The sequence below is a fragment of the Phoxinus phoxinus genome (assembly GCF_949152265.1).
Source record: "Phoxinus phoxinus genome assembly, chromosome: 10".
Lineage (NCBI taxonomy): Eukaryota > Metazoa > Chordata > Actinopteri > Cypriniformes > Leuciscidae > Phoxinus > Phoxinus phoxinus.
The window spans coordinates 22,586,361-22,606,244 of NC_136885.1; the positions used below are offsets into that span (position 1 = coordinate 22,586,361).

At 36.7% G+C, this 19,884-nt stretch overlaps 2 protein-coding genes across 4 annotated transcripts; one reads left to right on the plus strand and one right to left on the minus strand.

Moving 5' to 3' along the window:
* Positions 1-5,838: 5,838 nt before the first annotated feature.
* On the plus strand, positions 5,839-11,651 carry hapln2 (hyaluronan and proteoglycan link protein 2). Its single transcript, XM_079625269.1, has 5 exons — positions 5,839-6,152; positions 6,481-6,597; positions 7,167-7,349; positions 7,932-8,205; positions 10,633-11,651. The coding sequence occupies exons 1-5, from the start codon at positions 5,882-5,884 to the stop codon at positions 10,643-10,645; spliced, it is 858 nt and encodes a 285-aa protein (XP_079481395.1). The 5' UTR covers positions 5,839-5,881; the 3' UTR covers positions 10,646-11,651.
* Positions 8,858-19,779, minus strand: bcan (brevican). Of its 3 annotated transcripts, XM_079625268.1 has the most exons (14): positions 19,707-19,779; positions 19,412-19,620; positions 18,505-18,679; positions 17,713-17,840; positions 17,224-17,517; positions 15,721-16,512; positions 15,511-15,621; positions 13,333-14,322; positions 11,953-12,060; positions 11,658-11,816; positions 10,652-10,734; positions 10,332-10,476; positions 10,074-10,259; positions 8,858-9,942 (listed from the first exon to the last, which is right to left on the minus strand). In XM_079625268.1, exons 2-14 carry the CDS (start codon positions 19,494-19,496, stop codon positions 9,818-9,820), a joined length of 3,381 nt encoding a protein of 1,126 aa, XP_079481394.1. In that variant the 5' UTR covers positions 19,497-19,620; positions 19,707-19,779; the 3' UTR covers positions 8,858-9,817. The 3 variants fall into 3 exon arrangements, with proteins under 3 accessions (XP_079481394.1, XP_079481393.1, XP_079481392.1); XM_079625267.1 differs by having other exon boundaries at positions 10,074-10,256; positions 15,511-16,512; XM_079625266.1 differs by having other exon boundaries at positions 15,511-16,512.
* Positions 19,780-19,884: the final 105 nt, after the last annotated feature.

The window sequence follows — 19,884 nt, forward strand, 5'->3', positions numbered from 1 at the left end:
TTTTGAAAAAAACTGTTAAAGAAAGTTTAAAGTGAATGTTTGAATGAATTTCAATATCCATACAATCTGTTTTATTTTACTTGCAAGTCACCTCATAGCTGGAATTCATAGTCCGTATTCAGGCCTTCCTGCTCCTTTTGGTCTCTCCAGCGCTGGAAAGCTTCTCCGATATTAACATGGGTCCTACCTATTCACTTGTGAAAAAAAAAAAAAATCAATCAATCAGTTCTAGTATTTCTACAATGACATTGTAAATTAACAATTTTGCATGATCTGTGATCAGTTGTGTGTCCCATGCAGGTAAGATACTAAACATCCCTGTCATTCCAAAACAAAAACGAGATCACTTAAAATCCTGACCTCTTTACTGACTATATATCTCACAAATTTTTTTCAGTAAATTATTTCAGTTATTTTCTCCAAATGGGATATTTCCACTATAGCACAATGAGGATATTCAAGCATTGCATAAGACCCCCTTCCCATGCCCTGTCCCAAAAAAACAAATTCCTGCCAAAACTGCTACAAGCATGCCATGCATGCTGTGAAGTGTGAGTGTGTGTCACCTGATCTTTCCACTTCATCTTTGAAAAATAACACAATCAAATGATAAGTGAGTATATATGGGGGGGTGTTATCTAAGGGAACATATATAGGTAACAGAAACAGCTTCATAAGACGCCAGCCTAGATCCCACAAGATAAGAACATGACAAGACCTGCCTGTTACATAACAGATTCATACATAGCTTCTAGTTGAAACAAACAGCGGATATATACAGCAAAAATGGAGAAAGAGAGTTCACTTATTATATGTTAAATTATAAATTATCTAAGACTTTCCCCTCTGTTCTCTTTTTCAAAGTTGCGCAATCCTCCACTGGTCATGTGCATTCTGCTGGCACTCTGAATGAAAATTGCTTCAAGGAGCTATAAGTGAGCATTTAAGTGAGATTCCATTCGTGTGTGAGCGAGAGAGAAAGAGATGTCTATCTAGATGTGTGACTGTCACATGGAAACGCACACCCAAAAATTTCTCCGCAAAAATGTCAGCCATCAGCAAGTTATCAGAGGTTTGACATCAGGGTCAGATAAGATAGCCTAAAAGAATTTACGCCATTGCATCTATGGTAATAGCAACACTGGAATCATAATTAAAATGTATGAAATTACGCTACTTATTTTAGTTTGTGTGGCAGAATTATAAGATGTAGATGTGAGCCAAAGCAAAGCAGGTGCTGTTTTAGTGCTGGGGAGAAACATCAAACAGTGATATGATATATAGTCCCAGTGCTGACAGTCTTTTAAAAATAAAAGTTCCAAAAGGTGGTTTTTGCAGCAATCCCATAGAAGAACCAGTTTTGGTTCCCCGAAAAAACCTTTCAGTGTGCAGTTCCTAAAAGAACAATTTTTCACTAGAACATTTAGTGCGATGGAAATATTCCATGGATGTTAAAGGTTCCTCATAGAACCATGATGCCAATGAAGAACCCTTTATTTTTAAGAGTCTAAACTTTCATGAAATGTCAACAAAACAAAGAAAAGAAAACTTATAAAATAGTAAAATGTTGAAAATAAAATCATCAGAATAAACTTAAAAAAAAAAAAAAAAATACTAAAACCATGCAATCAATTTCTAAAAAGATAATGAATGATCATCACTTAGCCTACATGGATTGTCACTTACTTGTATAGATTAAAGTTGAATTTAATTATATTGCAATATTTTTTTTCCATGAAATTGGTTTCATTGCAATGTTTTTTTTTAAACTGAATTCCAATTTTAAATGTTTTAATAAAAAAAAAAATTGACTTCATTATTTTATTACTTCTTTTGGTTATTATTTCATGTGCTTGTAGATGAGCACATGCAGAAAATACTCATATAAATCAGTGATGCAGAACGTTTTGTGCCGTGTGTTCTTAAACTGCAGACTTTGCATGTGAGTGAATGACACAGTCACTCTCCAGAACTTTATCTGATCACAAGTCAGTGCCAATCTGCTATGAGAATCTCAAACTAGCGGCAGACAATGAACATATGACCAAACAGAGAATGAAATGGCTATTCATAGAGGAATGTGTAAAGATAGCCAGTCTTGATAGCCATCAGCAGGGACTGCAGACTCTATTGCAAAGAATAGAATTCCTACTGATAAAAGCGGCGTAAAACTGCCCAGAGATGTTCCTGTGAGGAGTTGTCAACGGCTGTAACTCAAACAACGTTCTATCATCAATTCTATTATTCAAGGGTTAACTATGTACACAAAACACACACATCCACATGAAAAGGGAACAAAACATGCAATGAAAAGAGAATTCTTTCCCTCTCATCAAAATTTCTGACACTTTCAAAAGGTGAGTAAATACAGTAGTTTACTTTAATAAAGATGCATAAAAACACATGATGGAAATCCAGTTCTCTTGCAGAGTTCTCTGAATTTTCACATTGCTTTGGACACCTGAAAAGCTCGTCTATCACCTTATTGAATCAGTGTTTGACTTTAGTCTGACTCCAGATAAAGTGAACCTGGTTTGCACTGTGTCACATGTACACACTGTCACGCTTCAATGTTGGTTAAAGCTCGATTAACCTGCTACTGTCCACACAGAGAGAGTGAAGTAACGTGTTTGGTTATACACATAACTGATCTGCCTTGGTGTTGATGATAATGGTATGAAACCTCTGAACACTTAGACAACACACCTCTCAGTCTACAATCTGCTGGTTACACTCATTCATCTAGAGCGGTCTAAACTTATCATCATTAGTTTGTCTAAATGTAGCCTCATGTCAATTTTTTTTCATGGAACACAAAAACACACCATAAAAATAGTACTATAATAACACTACTGTTCCCAAATGTAAGGGGTGGTAAGATTAAAAAAAAAATTATAACAAAAAAAAAAAAACGGCTAAAATAGTATCAGTGTGGAATATTGATACAGTATAAATGAAATGTTTTCTATTTTTAATATATTTTACAAATGTAATGTTAAAATGTAATTTATTCCTGTGATGGAAAAGCTTAATTTACAGATGCCATTACTCTTCAGTGTCACATGATCTTTCAGAAATCTTTTGTGATATGCTGATTTGGTGCTGATAATAAGAAACATTTCTTCTTATCAACGTTGAAAACAGGTGTGCTGCTTAAATTATTTGTACATACCGTGACATATTTTCCGTTTCAGGATTCTTTAAATGAGTTCAAAAGAGCAGCATTTCCACACAAACTAAGATGTAACAATTTAAAAGTATTAACTGTCACTTTGAATCAGTTTAATGCATCCTTGCTCAATAAAAGCATTAATTTCTTTACAAAAAATCCTACCAACCCCAAACTTTTGAACAGTATCGTACACAAAAACAACTCTTTAGAGTAATCAGATTTCCATGAACACACAATCATATAATGCTGCTAGAACTTGTTTGATGGTTCAAAAGATATGGGAGCCAAAGCAAAATGATATATGAAGGTGGAAGTGGGGGTGCTGAGTCACAATATATCAAGCCTGGGCTTGACATCAGAGTTAGGCAAGACGGTTATTCTCCGGGGCGAGTCTATCATTTATCAACTACTGTCTCTTGTAACTGAGAGCGTATGCATCATTGGAACTACACAACCTTGACTCAAACCCTACTTTCCCAGGGGCTGGGTTAACATGAGGTTAAAGGGTGAGCCTGGGTGTCAATTCGTGCAGTTTGGGGGTGAGAATAATTTTTATTACACTGTTACAAAGGCCACTCACATCAAAAGTCAAGAGTCAAACTGCCCAACTAAACAAAACGTTGATCACAATAATGGTGACCAAACATTCTCATGACATAGTTTTCATAGAAAATACTGTTTAGGGAAAGTTATATATATATATATATATTTAATTGGCTCAAGTTATAAAATATAGATGTGAACCATTACCCTAAATGTTTTTAATTTGATGAATGAAAAGTTTTTTTTCAGTGTAAGACATGCATTCATGGTAGATTTAAATAATAACAATAAATTAAATTGAAGTTGCGATAGTTTAGTCATATTGTAACTTGTATATCCGAGTGAAACGGCTTTGTCGACCAAGACTAAATGTAGGGCTGGACTTGATTATGCCCATAAAGAATCGATCTGGTTGTTGTGGTTTGCCATTGCTGTGATGTAAGGGACAGGTTGCTCTGCTCTTGTGCCAGTAAACACGTCATCAGAGAAGAGATGCCGCTGCAAGAGGGAGGGATATTGCAATATTCCAATAAAAACAAAACTAAGAACCGTCTTGATTTCATGGCGACTTTAAGAGTGTTTGGAATTGGAACTAATAGAAAACTGCAGTGAGTGAATGAGATGAATATCAGAGTGAGACAAAGGTCACCTAGACATGCCTTTGTGAACACACACAGTTGTAGATGACAGAAAGAGCCATTGATGGAGCAGCACAATGCAAAGTACACTGACAAATGCTTGCATTCCATTATAGCGCTTCTCCTCCAACTGCTTGTTTCCTTTTCGTGTTTGCATGCTCACTGCTGCCTGTGGGTCAGTGCTGGGGGAGTTTAGCGACAAAGCTGTCATTGTGCTCCCAGGTTAGAGAGAGAGAAAGAGAGAAAGAAAGCACAAACTATGGCTCATTCCACTTCCTTTTTCTGTTCCGGCCATGCGAACTGGTCAGCTTAGTTTATATGGCTAAAACTGACTAGTCACACCAATGCAAACATTTATGACTGCACAACCTAAATAGTCTAGTCAGATTAAAATAACCATGTAGTGTAGGGTTATTATGATGAACTAAAACCATTAAAAAAGTACCTGAAATAAGATTAAAATATACAAAAACATATTTTATTTCACCCAGTTGCCAAAGAAAATTAAAACATAAAATATAAAATAAAAACAAATTAAAATTATTAATAAAAATGGTTATCTCAATATTAATACATATATAAATTGAGACAAAAAAAAAGTATTTTTCAGTTTCTTGGCAAACATTTGATGTAAATGTAATAAAGTACACACGCTGGTGGAGAAAAGAGCTCTGTATCATATGATTGCAGGTGCCACTTGCTTTGAAAGGCTATTTTCTAATTATCATCTATAATGCAATGAAATGTAGACATTTTCAAGTCTAAATATCACGTCCATTGACTTGTTCCCCGGAGACATCATGCGTAATCACCAAACGAGCATCTTAATTCTTCTGCTTCATCAACAAAAACACACTGTGTGGGTTGGAAAATTATATATTTTTCACCTCTGCGCCTTTTATGACTACCACAAAGTTGTGAAGTTGCCTCCATCATCTGAGGTTTACTGGTTTCAGGCATTCCCGGTCTGTCTTTCAGAGAAAGGAACAATGAGAGTCTGTGTGATACTCATTAACATCTGGAGCAGAGGAGAGAAAAAGCCTGCGTACACATCCAACACTTGTCAGATGACCCTGATCTGTGTGTTTCTCCACTGCAGCCAGAGCATCTGTGCAGAAAAGAAGATTAAAGTTATGGACTTTTTCTGGATTTTCTTTTTAAATAAAGGATGAAGGCTGAAGACTAAGGTGAGACTTGTCTTTTCCTCGACGGCTTTCAGTTTGAATCAAATATCAATTAAACTTTAACCATCATTATGTTGTTTAGGGAAATGATGGAATCCACAATGAACTATTTTGCTCTGCTAGTGATTTCAAGTTTCTTCTTGTGTACCTCTGCAAAATACCACCATCAAAATCAAGGTATTGCAGTTGATATCAGGGACTTTGTGATTACAATATAAACATGATTTAAAAGCTATTACAAGACTAAATTAACTTTTTTTTAACATAATATTAAATTACACAATGTTTTTTCTAGATAAGGGCAAAGAGCTAAAATACCTCGACACACAGTTGTTTTGCCCTGCATGATGAGGTTAAAACCACTGCATTACAGAGTAAAGTGGACTAAAATCAGCCCCCCTAGTCAAGGAGTGGAAAACATAGTGCTTATAGCCAATGGACATGCAGATAAGCAGTATGGCTCACTGGGGCCTCGAGCGTCTCTCCTGCGTGCACATGACTGGGATGTTTCCCTCCGTTTGACCGATCCGGAGCTGGAAGATGATGGCAGCTACCGATGTGAACTGATCAACGGGATTGAGGATGAAAGTGTTATTATTACGCTGAGGATTGAAGGTAAGACAGGGCGCATTCGAATAATCTTGACTTTTATAACAACAGTAAATAATAATAATAACAAAAGTTATAAAAACAAGACTACTACAAATATACTATAATAATACTATAATTTATGATTATTATTATTAGTAGTAGTACTCTTGCTGTCGTTATTCCTTTTTTTAACTTTTGTTATAATTATTATTAGGATAATAATAATTAATAATAAAAAATATATTTTAGATAATTTATAATGCTTAACCATAAATATTTTTTTTACATAATAACATTAATTAATATATTTTAATTATATTCATTATGATATCATGATAACCATGTATTTCAGGGGTTGTATTTCCTTATCAGAGTCACCATGGTCGGTACAGATTTACTTTCTTTGAAGCTCAAAAGGCCTGTGCTGAACAGGATGCAACACTTGCCACCTACAAGCAGCTTTACCGGGGTAATAATAATATTTACACATTTTGATTGTTTACTTTTATGTGCAATTGTAGACTTTTGAGTGTAAAAAGATAGTTCAGACAAAAATTCTGTCATCATTTACTCATCTTTTTTTTTTTTTTTTTCATACTATGGAAGTCAATGGGGACCAGCAACTGTTTGGTTGCCAACATTCTTCAAAATATCTTCTTTTGTGTTCAACAGAACAAAGAAACTCATACAAGTTTAGAACAACTTGAGGGTGAGTAAATTATGACAGAATTTTCAGTAACACTATAGTTTAGGGTCCTATTCTCACTATTAGCTAGTTTTTTATTGGCATGCATATTACTAGGATATTGTCTGTTTATTAGTATTTATAAAGCACATATTAATGCCTTATTCTGCATGACCAATCCTACCCAATACCTAAACTTAACAACAACCTTAATAATTATTAACAAGTCAAGCAGTAATTAAGATTGAGGCAAAAGTCATACTTATAAGAATTGGACCCTAAACTAAAGTATGCCTAAATCCATTTAAGTTAACAGGTGTGTTTGGTGCTTATACCTGTATCCAACTTTTCAGCCTGGACTGAAGGGTTGGACTGGTGCAATGCTGGATGGCTGAGCGATGGAACTGTCAATTATCCAGTCCTGCACCCACGGCCGGCTTGTGGAGGGGATCTTCTATCAGGCATCCGAAGTTATGGGCCTCGTCACAAAACACGGGACCACTATGATGCTTTCTGTTTCACCTCTACCACTAAGGGTCAGTTAATACGGAATCTGCTGTAATTGGAATTATAATGGGATTCAGATGATGAGAAAACATTTATTACCAACCACAAACCTTTAAACCAGTAGTGTATATCATTTTTTTTCCAACATCTGTGTGTCTAGATCTGTGATCCTTTCCTGAAACAGTAATTGTTACAGTATTCAGGGAAATTGAATCAGCTTGAAGACATCTTTTATGGGAGAGATCTTAAACTGTTTCTGTTTAAAACAAATGGCCATTATAAACAGTTGCCGCTTGTTTCCCCAATAGACAAGAAAAGAGACACACCCGATCAGATCTCTTGTTTTTGTCTTTAGGAAAGACTAAGAGTCTGTTACTCTGTAGAAAGACATTTGAGCTTTCACTATGCCCACATGAGACTGTTGAATATGGCACTGGAGACTTGAATGTCAATGACAGATATAGGAATTGCACCAGAAAACAGTTCAGTTTGTTGTGCAGATCACAGTTGTTCACTAAACTTGTACATATGGGGTTATTATTTCTGTTTTCATCTTATAAATGCGAAAATGTAAAAATACATTTAAAAAACTCACTTTTTTGCTTTCCCAGGCTCCGTTTTCTTCATTCCAGAGCTGTTGAACTTTGTCGAGGCTGAACATGCCTGCAGGCGGGAGGGTGCCGGTCTAGCGAGGACTGGTCAGATCTACTCATCTTGGAAGTTTCAGCAGCTGGACCGCTGTGATGGAGGCTGGCTGCAGGATGGTAGTGTACGATTCCCCATCATCAACCCAAGGGAGCGTTGTGGAGGGATTGCAGAACCAGGGGTTCGGAGCTTTGGGTATCCCAGCAAAAGTTTGCGTCTTTATGGGGCTTATTGCTACAGGTAACTGCTCCAGATTTTGCTGCCAGGTACATTTTTCCTACAGGCTGTCAGCACTTACGGCACACACTAGCCTAAAGGTGAAGTCCCTAAAAGGTTACAGCTAGCACTTGGTTTATACCAGTTCATTTAATAAGCTTGTTTTAAAGCAGGAAATATTAGATCCTTCTGTGGAAACTTTCAAATTAAGAGTGGAATGACAGAAAGTCTTCATGCTTGAATAGCTGTGCAATATATTTCAGTGGCAATACATATACATAGCACCTAAATGTTATATTGTGTAGCATATACTGGATGGTATGGTTGGATTTTCATTTATTTATTTATTTATTTTAACAGTCAATGAGTAAAATAGTAAGATTGCAAGAATAAAATGACCAACAAAAATATGAAATCTGTATCTGCTAGATTTGTTTTGTTTTTGTAAAAGTCCTAATGTGTCATTTATAAATTACATACACATGCACAGTGTTTTTAAACTCCGTAATCTCAACTCAAATTCCCATTAAATATTATTTTCAAAATATTATTTTCTTCACAAATCTCACAACTAGTGATGCTATGTTAACCAAAGATTTTTAAATTCTTAATCAATAATAAGCAAGAAAATTAACACATTTCTTATTGTAATAACTTTTTTATTGTGATTGCTCTGTTTGCTTGGAATGTAATTAATTCATTCAGTTTCTAGAGTGATGAAATATGCCCTGGTAGCAGGCTATCAAAAACTAAAATATGATTTTGTTAGTGATGCATCTCTGAAACAAAATTAGTAGTCTACTAAAAATGGCCATCCTCCAGAGTAGCCTACAATACAGACCTGAATAACTGAGCACCAAGTTGCAGAATGACCAAATGTTTCCCCATAATTAGACTCAACGTGGGTCCTGAAATCACAAACATTTGTGGATTGCATATCTACCCTGCTTTATAAAGCTATGCTGACCCAATTACTTTTTTGTATTTTTAATTTTTTTTGTAGAAAAAGTTGACATTTTTATGTATTTCACTTCTAGAATATTCTAAAACCAACGACACGGATCAGAATATTCCTGTTTATTAAGTTATATCACTGTTGAGCTGTTGAATCTTGGTTGACAAGGAAAATCGAGGGAAAACACTGGATACTGTGAATGTTTAAGAATGGATAAGTAATGCTAAAGGGCAACAACATAAAACAAAGTCATTCAGACCAGCTGATGTTAGACAGCATGTGTTCATAGGTTTATCTTATAATTTATAAAAAGAAAAAGAAAAAAAAAGAAATGGGAGCCTGGTCCAACAGTTACGAGCTTTTGTTTGGATGTTGCTTTATCAAGTGTGCTTTTATCTTAGAATTACAAAATGCAATTCAGTGTCATGGTCTACACAGAGAAAAATGGAGAAGAAAAAACGTTAATGAGTCAAGTCCTCGGTTACAGATGTTTGCCGTACTTAAACTGTTATCCGATTTTACCATTTAAAAAAAAAAAAGTTAAGTGGGACAGATTTCTTTATATAAAATTGAACTTTGTAGAGTTGATCGATGAACGCCTTAAAGGAGGATAAAAGAAAGAAACAACATAATAAACAGGAGAATGAAAGAAATAATGAAATGCTATGCAGTGTGCTTGTTTCAAAAGTTCCATTTTATATCCTTATATTCAGGTGTTGTTTTTGTTGCGGTGTCTTCTATGACTATTTCCTTGTTCTGCCCTGTGGGCCATGTTACCAGTTCTCCATTTAAGTATGCTGGTCCCACTGTGAACAAAATACATGAAATAAACACGGCACGAAAAACTGTTGGGATTCAATGGCTCAATCCATTAGTTTTGCAACACCAGTGATGCTTAGGCATGTGCAATATAATATAATATAATACAAATTTTCACCTGGTGTACACGTGATCTTAGGTTCCTCCCACTGTCCGTTGCTCTGACATGTGATGACAGGATTCTGCCTCTGGATGAAGCCTGGCTCACAGTAGTAGCGCACCTGTGAATTCGCCCTGTACTTTAGTTGACGACGTCCAAACATCTTAGCGTGCAGCACAAGAGGGGGCTGACCACAGAACGCTGCTAAAGAGAAACAAACGATGATCTTTTGCTCTTTCTGGGCCAACGCGTCACTGCAGAAAGTGATGTACTCACCAATGCCCTTCTTGCAGGTGTAGGAAAGCTGGTAGTTGCAAGGGATATCACTCCAACGGCCTTCATCATACCACACCATGACAACACAATCCTCCCCTGACAGGAAGTAGCTGTCTGGTTGTCCACGATACCAGTTCTCAAACAGCTGACAGAAAAAGAAAGATAGAGAAATAAATTAAAATAAATAAATTGAATTAAATATTGGAACTTGCAGTTGCAGTCTGGAAAACCCTGCTCTAGTGCATCATGTAATATTCAACTAGTAAGATACACTTTTTTGTTTTTTTTTTGTTTTTTACAGAAAGCCAAAGTAGGCTCACCAGAGGGCTCCCATCTGACCAACGGAAATCTCCCTCGATGGTCTTGTCATTGAGACCGGTCCACTGATACTCCCTGTATTTATCTAAGGAAAGAGAAAAGCAAAGAAATGCCAAATAACCAGCATGCATTGTCAGTAAGACACAACACAGACTCCATTTCCAGTTTAACACCCGGATGCATCATATATGACAAAAATGTATGGGCTCTTTTAACACAACCCTCATTCACTGACATGAATAAGGTGACACGTTCAAAGCCCTTCAACGTTTTGACGATTGTATAGAAATGCAGAGGAAGAAGCTGGGCCCCTCAATGTTATGTCAACAAACTTGGTCCTTTATGAATTCCTTTACTGTAAGCTAAACCGCTTCAGCAGACTGACACACCTCTTTTTGACTCTTTATTTGAGCAATATCACTCAGGCAAGAGTGCTGCTTATCTGATTCAGTCATATGGACGCGGAAGATATCGCTTTTAAGAGTTCAGTAAACAAGAAGTTAGTATTATGTAGACTAACTTACATTTTAGAGACAATATTGGCATTAGCTTAGTCCATTTTTGCTCTTTACCAATGAAAATAGCTCCAAACGAAGCCAAAGCAGATTTATCCAGTGCACGTTTCCAAATAAACACTGTAATGTTTCGTTCCTGAATAAATCAGTGTTTTTTGAACAAATTGTCTGAGTAAAAAATTCAATGACTTACTTATAATAGAGACTTCGCTTTGTTTATAACTGATTGAATCAGTGTTTTTTAACAAATTGGTAGAACGAATGATGATTCACTCATCACTCACTATTGCGCCTCTTACTGGCAGAAAGAGTTATTGAAAAAACAACACCACTTGTGAAGACTGACAACATCTACAACCTGAAAATGACACCTGCTTAAACACATTCCATCAGGTTCACATCAAGTTTAAATTTTTAACATCATATGATAAGAAGTCAAACTGATAGGATCAACAGGAAGGGGCCACCTCTACGAACAGCTGTTCAGACACACCATTGATAAACTCCTGTTCCTCAGGTGACATAACAGAGACCAGGTGACCTCCGCACATGCGACAGTGCTGCTCTGCTACCTCCCATTTCTGCCGTTTGGTGAAATGTTTGTAACAAAACCCTTGGAACTTTTCCCATCCTGGTTCACAGTGCTCTAGATCTTATTTGGAAGAGAGAGGACAACATTAAGTGCATTAAGCGGTCTAATTTAAGGCAGTTGTGGTGAAAAAATGTAATCCTACAATTGCAAAAAATTTTCCAATGTAAAAGTATAATGAGGCATGCAGGTAACTCACCTGTCTCACAGAAGTCTCCTCCATAGGTGGATAGACAGAGACATCTACGACCTGCTCCACTGTCCACACAAGTCCCTCCATTTTTACAAGGGTTCTCCAAACATGCATCTAAAAGGCCATTCACATTTTTATAGCTGACTAATAAAATATTGCACATAAGGGAAGGATGTAAAATCATGTATGATTATAACCACAAGGTGGCGTTCCTATGCAGTAAAAGCCATATTTAGGCCGTATGGCACACAACTTGTGGACCACAACTCAAAGAACATGCTAAAACTGGATTCCTGATTGGTTCTGTTAATCTCGATCTATCTAAAACACGCCATAGCAGAACCGAACCCATTGCCGTTTCTTTCTGATTGTTCTGTAACTTATCAGTTTCTAGTCATCATGGCCCCACTAAATTCCTCCTTCATGCACCACTGAAACTATTTGTTGTGATGGGGGTTACACACTTCTGATAAATTCGCTCTATCTGTCTGCACTGTAGTCTTTGATAGACGTGCTAATCAGTTGTTACAGATTAGTGCATGTCAGTTATCAAGTTTCCAGGTATTTTAAAGAGATGTACTGTCTCTGCCAATGTTTGGAGGATAAACAGCGCCCCCTTTGGAGATCTTATGGGTTGCTCAAGTGAGTTAAACAACCAATAATGGGTGCTATCACTCCCAGCTGGATTATTTATTATTTAGTAAAAATTAAAACTATATATAAAATTATTATTTTGAATCGTTAATTGAAATAAAGCCGAAATAAAATATAAAAATTAGATGGAAAAACATTAAATGTTGCTATAAAAAAATAAAATAAGATGAAGTACTAAAATGATAAAATAAAATAATAATAAAATAAAACTGAATATTATTTTTTAAATAAAAATGTTACTTGCATTTTTTTTAAATGGCAAAAAGCACATAATAAATTACTAAAGCTGAAACTAAATATAAACATAAAAGATCATTCAAAATATGAATAAACACTATAATAGTAGCCTATATAATAACACTGGTTTAAGAGGCCTTGTTAATTTTTTTATTTATCATTAAATAACACTAAAATACTTTTAGGCAAGTTTTTATTCTCTCTTGTTGCCGTTTTTATGCTCTCTTGTTGCCTTTGGCTTGCTCAGTTGGGGATATTCAATTTAATTAATCAATGAATAATACTATTGATTAGCATTACCAAACATGGACGTTTTATTATTATTTTAATTTAATACTGTGAAGCTGCTTTGATACAATCTGTATTGTGAAGAGCGCTATACAAATATTCTTGACTTGCCTTGACTTGACTTCAAATGCCCACATCCCCCCATGGTAAATGAATGGAGAATTAGAAGATATTTTTGACCCACATGCAGTAGTACAATGTGTTTACCTGAAATGTAGCCTGTCCTATCCAACACTTTCTGTGTAGGGCTGGCAGGTAGAGTGGCAGACTCAGGTGTGGTTTTAACATGAGTCTCATCTTCCGTATTGTCTGTATTTACTTTAGTCGTGAGTTCATAATCATTATCATCATCATCTTCATTGTCAGTTGTCGTAGTTGATGATTTCTGGGTTTGCTCCATGTGCTCATAAATGGGAGCATTGGTGGAGTCAGATTCACTTAAAGCTTTGATGTCTGTGGTAAGAGCAGCTTCTCCACTGAATTCAACATCTGCTCTGAACTCTCCTGGGTTTGTGGAAGAGGCCACAGACTGCCAGAGAGGACTTTGGGTCCCATGAGGAAGAAATGTAACCTCCAGACTTGCCGTGGGTCCCACAGTGCTGTCCTGATTATCTTCATTGTCACTATTGGTTTCATTATGCTCCTGCATATCGGTCAGGTTAGGGGGAGTGACGGTGGCCACTTTTGAGTATGGAAGTTTAGTAACTGAAGACCAGTTTCCTGGAGGTTCTCCTTCTCCAGAGGACTCATCCTCATCGCTGTCTTCAACGTTGAAAGTTATAGTAGAATTATTAAGCTCAGTGGATGTGGTGATTAGGTGATTAGGTGCTTCTCCAAGACCTTCCTGCTCCACCTTCTCCAGTTCTTCTTCCACAATCCCTAGGCCTGATGGAGTGGTGCTTTCAGGGAGGACTCCTTCCATTTCCTGTGGAGAACTGATTTCTACTTCTGCAGGCCCATGTGTGGTTGATGTGCCAAACAGATAAGGCATAGGGGTGGTCAGCAGTGTGACTGGCATGACATCATCATGATCGCCAGAACTTTCAGACGACTCGGTTTCCTTCAGTGTTATGCTCACAGTCGAATAATCACTGACGTCATCATCATCATCATCTGCTCCAAGAGACACAGGAACAGCTGAGGTCTCCTCAGTATTGTGATGGTCTGCAGAACTGTTTTCATGAATGGGTTTAAAAGCTGACAGTGAACAAAATCAAAGAATTTGAATGTAATTTATAACCATGATCAAGACATGGAAATCAATCAATCAATCAATCAATCAATCAATCAATCAATCCATCCATCCATCCATCCATCCATCCATCCATCCATTCCTGTTTAACATCCTTCCCTAGGGAATTAAAAAATTATTTTTATAAATTGAGTGTTCATCGGAGAACGCTCATTGTCGTTGAGACCCCTTGTCCAAGACCCAAGGACTTTTGTCGCACTTGAACCACGAATACAGATTTTTTAAAAACAAAATGGATTCAAGGAGTTTGAAATTTAAAAAAGTAACACATCCTTCCCTCGCTGGTCAATTTGACCCCCATAGGAATGAATGGAATGCGAGGAATGCTTCAGTACACATAGAAAAACCTAAAATGCTCAAAATTCTAACTAAAAATGCTACTTTGCCAAAAAAAAAAATGTATAATGTCTACATGTGTTTCTAAATGCATACTGGAGAAAAACTGACTTTAGGACCCAGCGGAACAGCTGGGAGCATTTGCTCCAAATAGTGCTATAAGGCCATCTAGTGCTAGAGTCATGAAATATCATGTTATATTGTTGTTGTTTTTCCACAAGAGGTCGGCAAAGACAACCAATGTAAGATATTTTGAGCTGAATTAAAAGGTTTGCATGAAATTGTTAGTTATTTTTAATTTAAGTTGAAAGAATTTGAGGAATGTGCTTAAATGAATAAATTACTATTTATGTATTATTTATTGATTCAATCTATTAATTTAAAGGTAAACAAAAAAATATCTGGCAATAAAAAAAAAAATCATTAAAAAAAATAGAAAATATATCAAAATAAAATTAAATAAGCTTTCTGGACCAAAAATAATTAAGTATAATTTTAGGGCTTTGGGTCATTTTGACCAGCGAGGGAAGGATTTGTTACAGGACGCATTTGTTACAGGACCGTCAGAGTTTAAGGCTTTTTCCAAAAACTTTCCAAACATGATTTAAAGAATGAATGAATGAATAAATAAATAAAATAATTCAATTCATTTTAATTGAACAACTAAAAATGAAACAATTCTAAAGGCATTTTCAATTCAGTTCTGAATGGCACACAACCCAGATTTTTTTATATTTTTGACACAAAAATATGATTTGCTGATACACTGTGTGAATATTTAGTTTCTTTTTACTTACTTGCGCTAATATTGTTCAGATGTGTTAATGAGAAGCTCTCTGTCTCAGTCTGAGTTGTCGATGCTCCATATGTCTCTGATGTATGTGGGGTGACCAAATGTTCTGCCTTTTCTGTGGATAACAAAGACAAATCCTCACCGGACCCATCGAACCAATCTTCAGTGCTGGATGTTCTTACTGAGGTGGACTGAGTTGTGTGTGTAAAAAGACCTCGGTCTTCATCTGACTCTGGAGCTTCTGTGATATTTCCTGCATTTTCCTCGACTGTAGCACCTTCAGGAAGATATGTTGAGGGACCCGACTGGACTGGAGCATTGTACGTTGTGGTGTCATTGCTCGAATCATATTCCATCGTAGTTCCCTCAGTAGTCGTAGAGATCTCGCTAGTCACATGATCTTCATCCTCATTCTCTACGCTGGTGTCAGGCATGGGTTGGAAGTGTTTGGACCCATCTATCTCCTTCGGTTGAGAGGACGGTACCTCTGTTGTCTCAGGCTGAGCCTCTGTAAGTGGGACGAAGTCAATGGGCTCTCCTGGCTCAAAGTTGGTATCTGGCATTGGTTGGAAGTGTCTATGATTGCTGCTCTTAACACCATCAATTGCTGAAGCTTTTATATCTGGTTCTCCTTCTTGCATGAGATTATTGTGTTTTGGATCCATGTAAATCTCTGGAACAGACTCAACTTTGTGCCAGGTGACCTCAGTGGACTCGAGACATCTGTCTGTGCTGGCTGGGGTGGCGATGTCTCTTCTGGTGCTAGCAGTGACATCTTCCTGAGAGCTTGGAGTGTGGTTGTGTTCCTCGTGTTCTGAAGTAGTCTGTGTGCTGTAGACGGAGAAGGACTCAACAGCCCCCTGAGCTTCGTTTTCGGACTGTTGAGTGACCTGATCCATGCTGTACTCCTCTTGGGGATCTGTTAAAGTCACAATATGCTGCTCTGTGTCCTCTGGCTCTGTTGCCATATAATTTATAGGTGGGACAGTCTGAGAGTTGCTGTTAGCTGCAGAGGAAGAGAAGTAGAGATACATTTATCCAATAATTATGTTTGTTTGGTGATTGATTATGATTAATAGTTTAGGTCTGGGGTTTTCAACTTTTTGATACCAAGAACCCCCAAACATTATGCATAACATTGCTAAAATATAAAAGCAGTTGTATATTTTCAATGTATAAAAACAATCCATTGTGTGAGAAAAAAATATTTAAGAACACACAGAATATTAGTGCTCTCATATATCACAGCTTTTGAACTGTTAGAAATGTGACAACAAAATGAAATAATTGTTTAAAATGTTAAATAGATAGCTTTTACGTGGTCATTGTACTAGTAAATTGTTCAAATATTATCAAGAAAACATTTCGTTTTTTTCCCCCACAAATAGTTATATTTTAGAATTTTAATTTCAATGTCATACAAAAAATGTCACAGTTACACAAATCAAACAATGATTTGTCCCAAAAAAATGGTTACAGCTCAACTTAGAGTTTGTTATTCGTATGGTAGACTCTAGCGTATGCCTGTATATAGTACAAACTGCGTTCTGTATGGCTTTCATATGGAACGCTTATTTGATTCCTTAAATACGGGATTATTCTGTATTATACAGAACAGTGGCAACCCTATGTGCAGCCCTAAAAATTTCCCTCACATGTTGTGCAGACCCTCTAGCACCCCCTGGGGGATCCCAGATTCAAACCCATCTGTCAATACCTCTAAAGCAGTAGACATCATGGGGAGTATGTGGTTCCGGGAATCCTGTTTGATTGCTAAATCGATAGACTGTCTTGACACCAGGTTCAGAGCCCCCACACCGTTCACGAGGGGTCACAATGGGGTAGCGAACGCTTCCATCAGCAAGCCAGCCAGGACTGCAGTGATTCAGACCATCATTCCATGCGGCATACAGCTGGCCAGTGGTGGCTAGCTGAGCTCCCTGCTGTTCACAGTATGTCTTCGCTTCTGGCAAGCTGAAACGCTGTGGGGTCGTCCCATGAAAAACATCCCCTAAAAACAGTTACATCAATGAATGAATAACAATTTATACTTTCAAAGGTCAGTAAACAGGGTGCATTCTTTGAATTGGGACTTCAAATCTTCCGATACTTCCGATACTCTACAAATATCAAGAGCTAATTTGGAGCATTAGTTCGCATTGTTTGTAAAAGTAAATATATTAGCAATGTTTTGGGATTGGTTTACCATGAATGTTCTCCACATAGCAATACACGTCGAAGAGTTCATCATTATCCATCATGCCATAGTTTCGAACGCCTGGTAATCCATCCATGTCTCCAAAACAGCCTTCACGGGGCATTTGGATTGGGTATCTAAGAAGGCATTGCATTAAAACATTTACTGGACTTTAAAGATGCATGCTTAATCTTGTTGTTGCCTAAAATAATTTCACTATTTTATATCGTAAACACGAAACACATGTTGCAGTGGTTAGTGTCTGCCCACTTTTTCAGCAGCCTTGGCTCCAGAAGTATTTTTCGCAATAATCTTTCCTATAGGATCTTTTTTTTTTAAGTCTTCATGTAAGCCATGAGCCAAAACAATCAGCTATGAGGTGAATAACACAAACTCATTCACAGTGCTTCATGGGAGTGGGCAGACCTAAACAATTCCACAATTGAGATTTCTTTGCAGAATTGTTATGGGTAATATATAGTTTTTCACAAGGACTTCTGCTGTTAATCATGATTATTAAAAATAAGTTAAAATATTGTGAGTTGATTGTTTTAACAAAAGCATATATCTCTGATTAACAACAGCGTTGCTTGTAGTAGGTCTGTCTTGAAAAGGTTTTTTATGTTGTTGTTTACAATCAATTTCCTTATGAAGAAAATTAATTAGATTAACTTTTTTTGCACACATTTACGTGTGAATAGACAAATTGCTAGTCCCTGGAAATTTGTCTGCATTACATCTAGTGCGAGCGTACACCTCACAGGATGGCATAATTGGTTATTTGATGTGTCTGTCGCTCACCTTACAGAGCGATCTGAAACCCAACCAGCGTCACACTGCTCATAGCCACTGTGGTACGCAGCCACCAGCTGCTCTGGAGAAGCAATCTGAGCTCCAATGTCCTCACATGCATCTTTGGCCTCATCAAAAGTGAAAGCATAGCGACTTGAGGTGTGGCGGTAGTGGAAAACAACACCTAAGAACACGCAGCATATTAGTGCTCTCATTTATCACAGCTTTTGAACTGTTATAAAGTATGAGTAGCCATTTTCTAGTGTGGAAAATATCTGTCTTATTAAAACACTGCATTTGAAGAAAACAGTCACCGTATTTTATTATTAGATGTAGCAATATTGCGCAGCACAAGTGTTTTCAACATTGATGATAATAAAGATTTTTTTCATAAGCATCAAATCAGCATATAAGAATGATTTCTGAAGGATCATGACACTGAAGACTGGAGTAATGGCTGCTGAAAATTCAGTTTTGCTTTCACATGAATAAATTACATTACAAGTTATTTTAATTTGTAAAAAAAAAAAAAAAAAAAAAAAAAATGTTTACTGTATTTTTGATCAAATACTATAAACACGTATGTTTAAAATAAAATATACTACAGAAGTCCATATATCCACCAAGGCTGCATTTATTTGATTATATATATATATATATATATATATATATATATATAATGAAATGTTCTTTTATATATATATATATATATATATATATATATATATATATATAATGAAATGTTCTTTTATATGTATGTATTTATATTTATTTTATATACATTTATTTAATGCAATTAAGCAGGAATTTCTATCACAATCTTATGAACTACTTCAAACCACTACTGATTATCATCATGACTATGTGGCAAAATCTAAAGTTTTGTCACAGACAGAGACTTTAAAATAATATTCACCTTTTACTTTGACTTGGGCCTGGTCGTGAGCATCCTCCAAGCCCTGCTGGACTTCACAGCGATAGAAGCCTGTATCGTTTTGCATCAGCCCATCCAGTCTGAGGGTAAGATCAGCTGAAGAGGCAGCATAATTCAGCAGTGAAGCCCTGCCTTTATACAACTCACTCACCTTTACCCGCTCACCACGGGCCACTAGGATCTCTGTCTCTCTGTTTGATGAAAGAAAGCTCCATTTGACTCGTGACTGGGCCAGTACGGCATGCCGACCCAAAGACAAGGACCGGGAGAGACTCACCAGGCAGGGCAGAGTTAGGGAGCCCCCCAAAATGGCAGACACTGGGCTATCAGGAACGGCCACTTGTAAGAATGTGTTCTCATCTGAGGAAAAGACATGAATGATTAAGGTACTAAAGAATTGACAGTTTAATACTGAACCGAATTGGATTTCCATATTCAATGGTTAGGGTTAGCTG

What these genes read in the sequence shown, in the direction of transcription:
- bcan (XM_079625266.1), bottom strand. Translation starts at nt 19,496, where the DNA reads ATGCAAAACGATACAGGCTTCTATCGCTGTGAAGTCCAGCAGGGCTTG. An exon ending in GGCCCAAGTCAAAGTAAAAG is followed by an intron (nt 18,680 to 19,411) that starts GTGAATATTATT and finishes GCGTGTTCTTAG; the next exon opens with GTGTTGTTTTCCACTACCGC. An exon ending in TAGGACAGGCTACATTTCAG is followed by an intron (nt 12,061 to 13,332) that starts GTAAACACATTG and finishes ATGGCCTTTTAG; the next exon opens with ATGCATGTTTGGAGAACCCT.
- hapln2 (XM_079625269.1), top strand. Translation starts at nt 5,882, where the DNA reads ATGATGAGGTTAAAACCACTGCATTACAGAGTAAAGTGGACTAAAATC. An exon ending in CTACAAGCAGCTTTACCGGG is followed by an intron (nt 6,598 to 7,166) that starts GTAATAATAATA and finishes CCAACTTTTCAG; the next exon opens with CCTGGACTGAAGGGTTGGAC. An exon ending in TTTCACCTCTACCACTAAGG is followed by an intron (nt 7,350 to 7,931) that starts GTCAGTTAATAC and finishes TTGCTTTCCCAG; the next exon opens with GCTCCGTTTTCTTCATTCCA.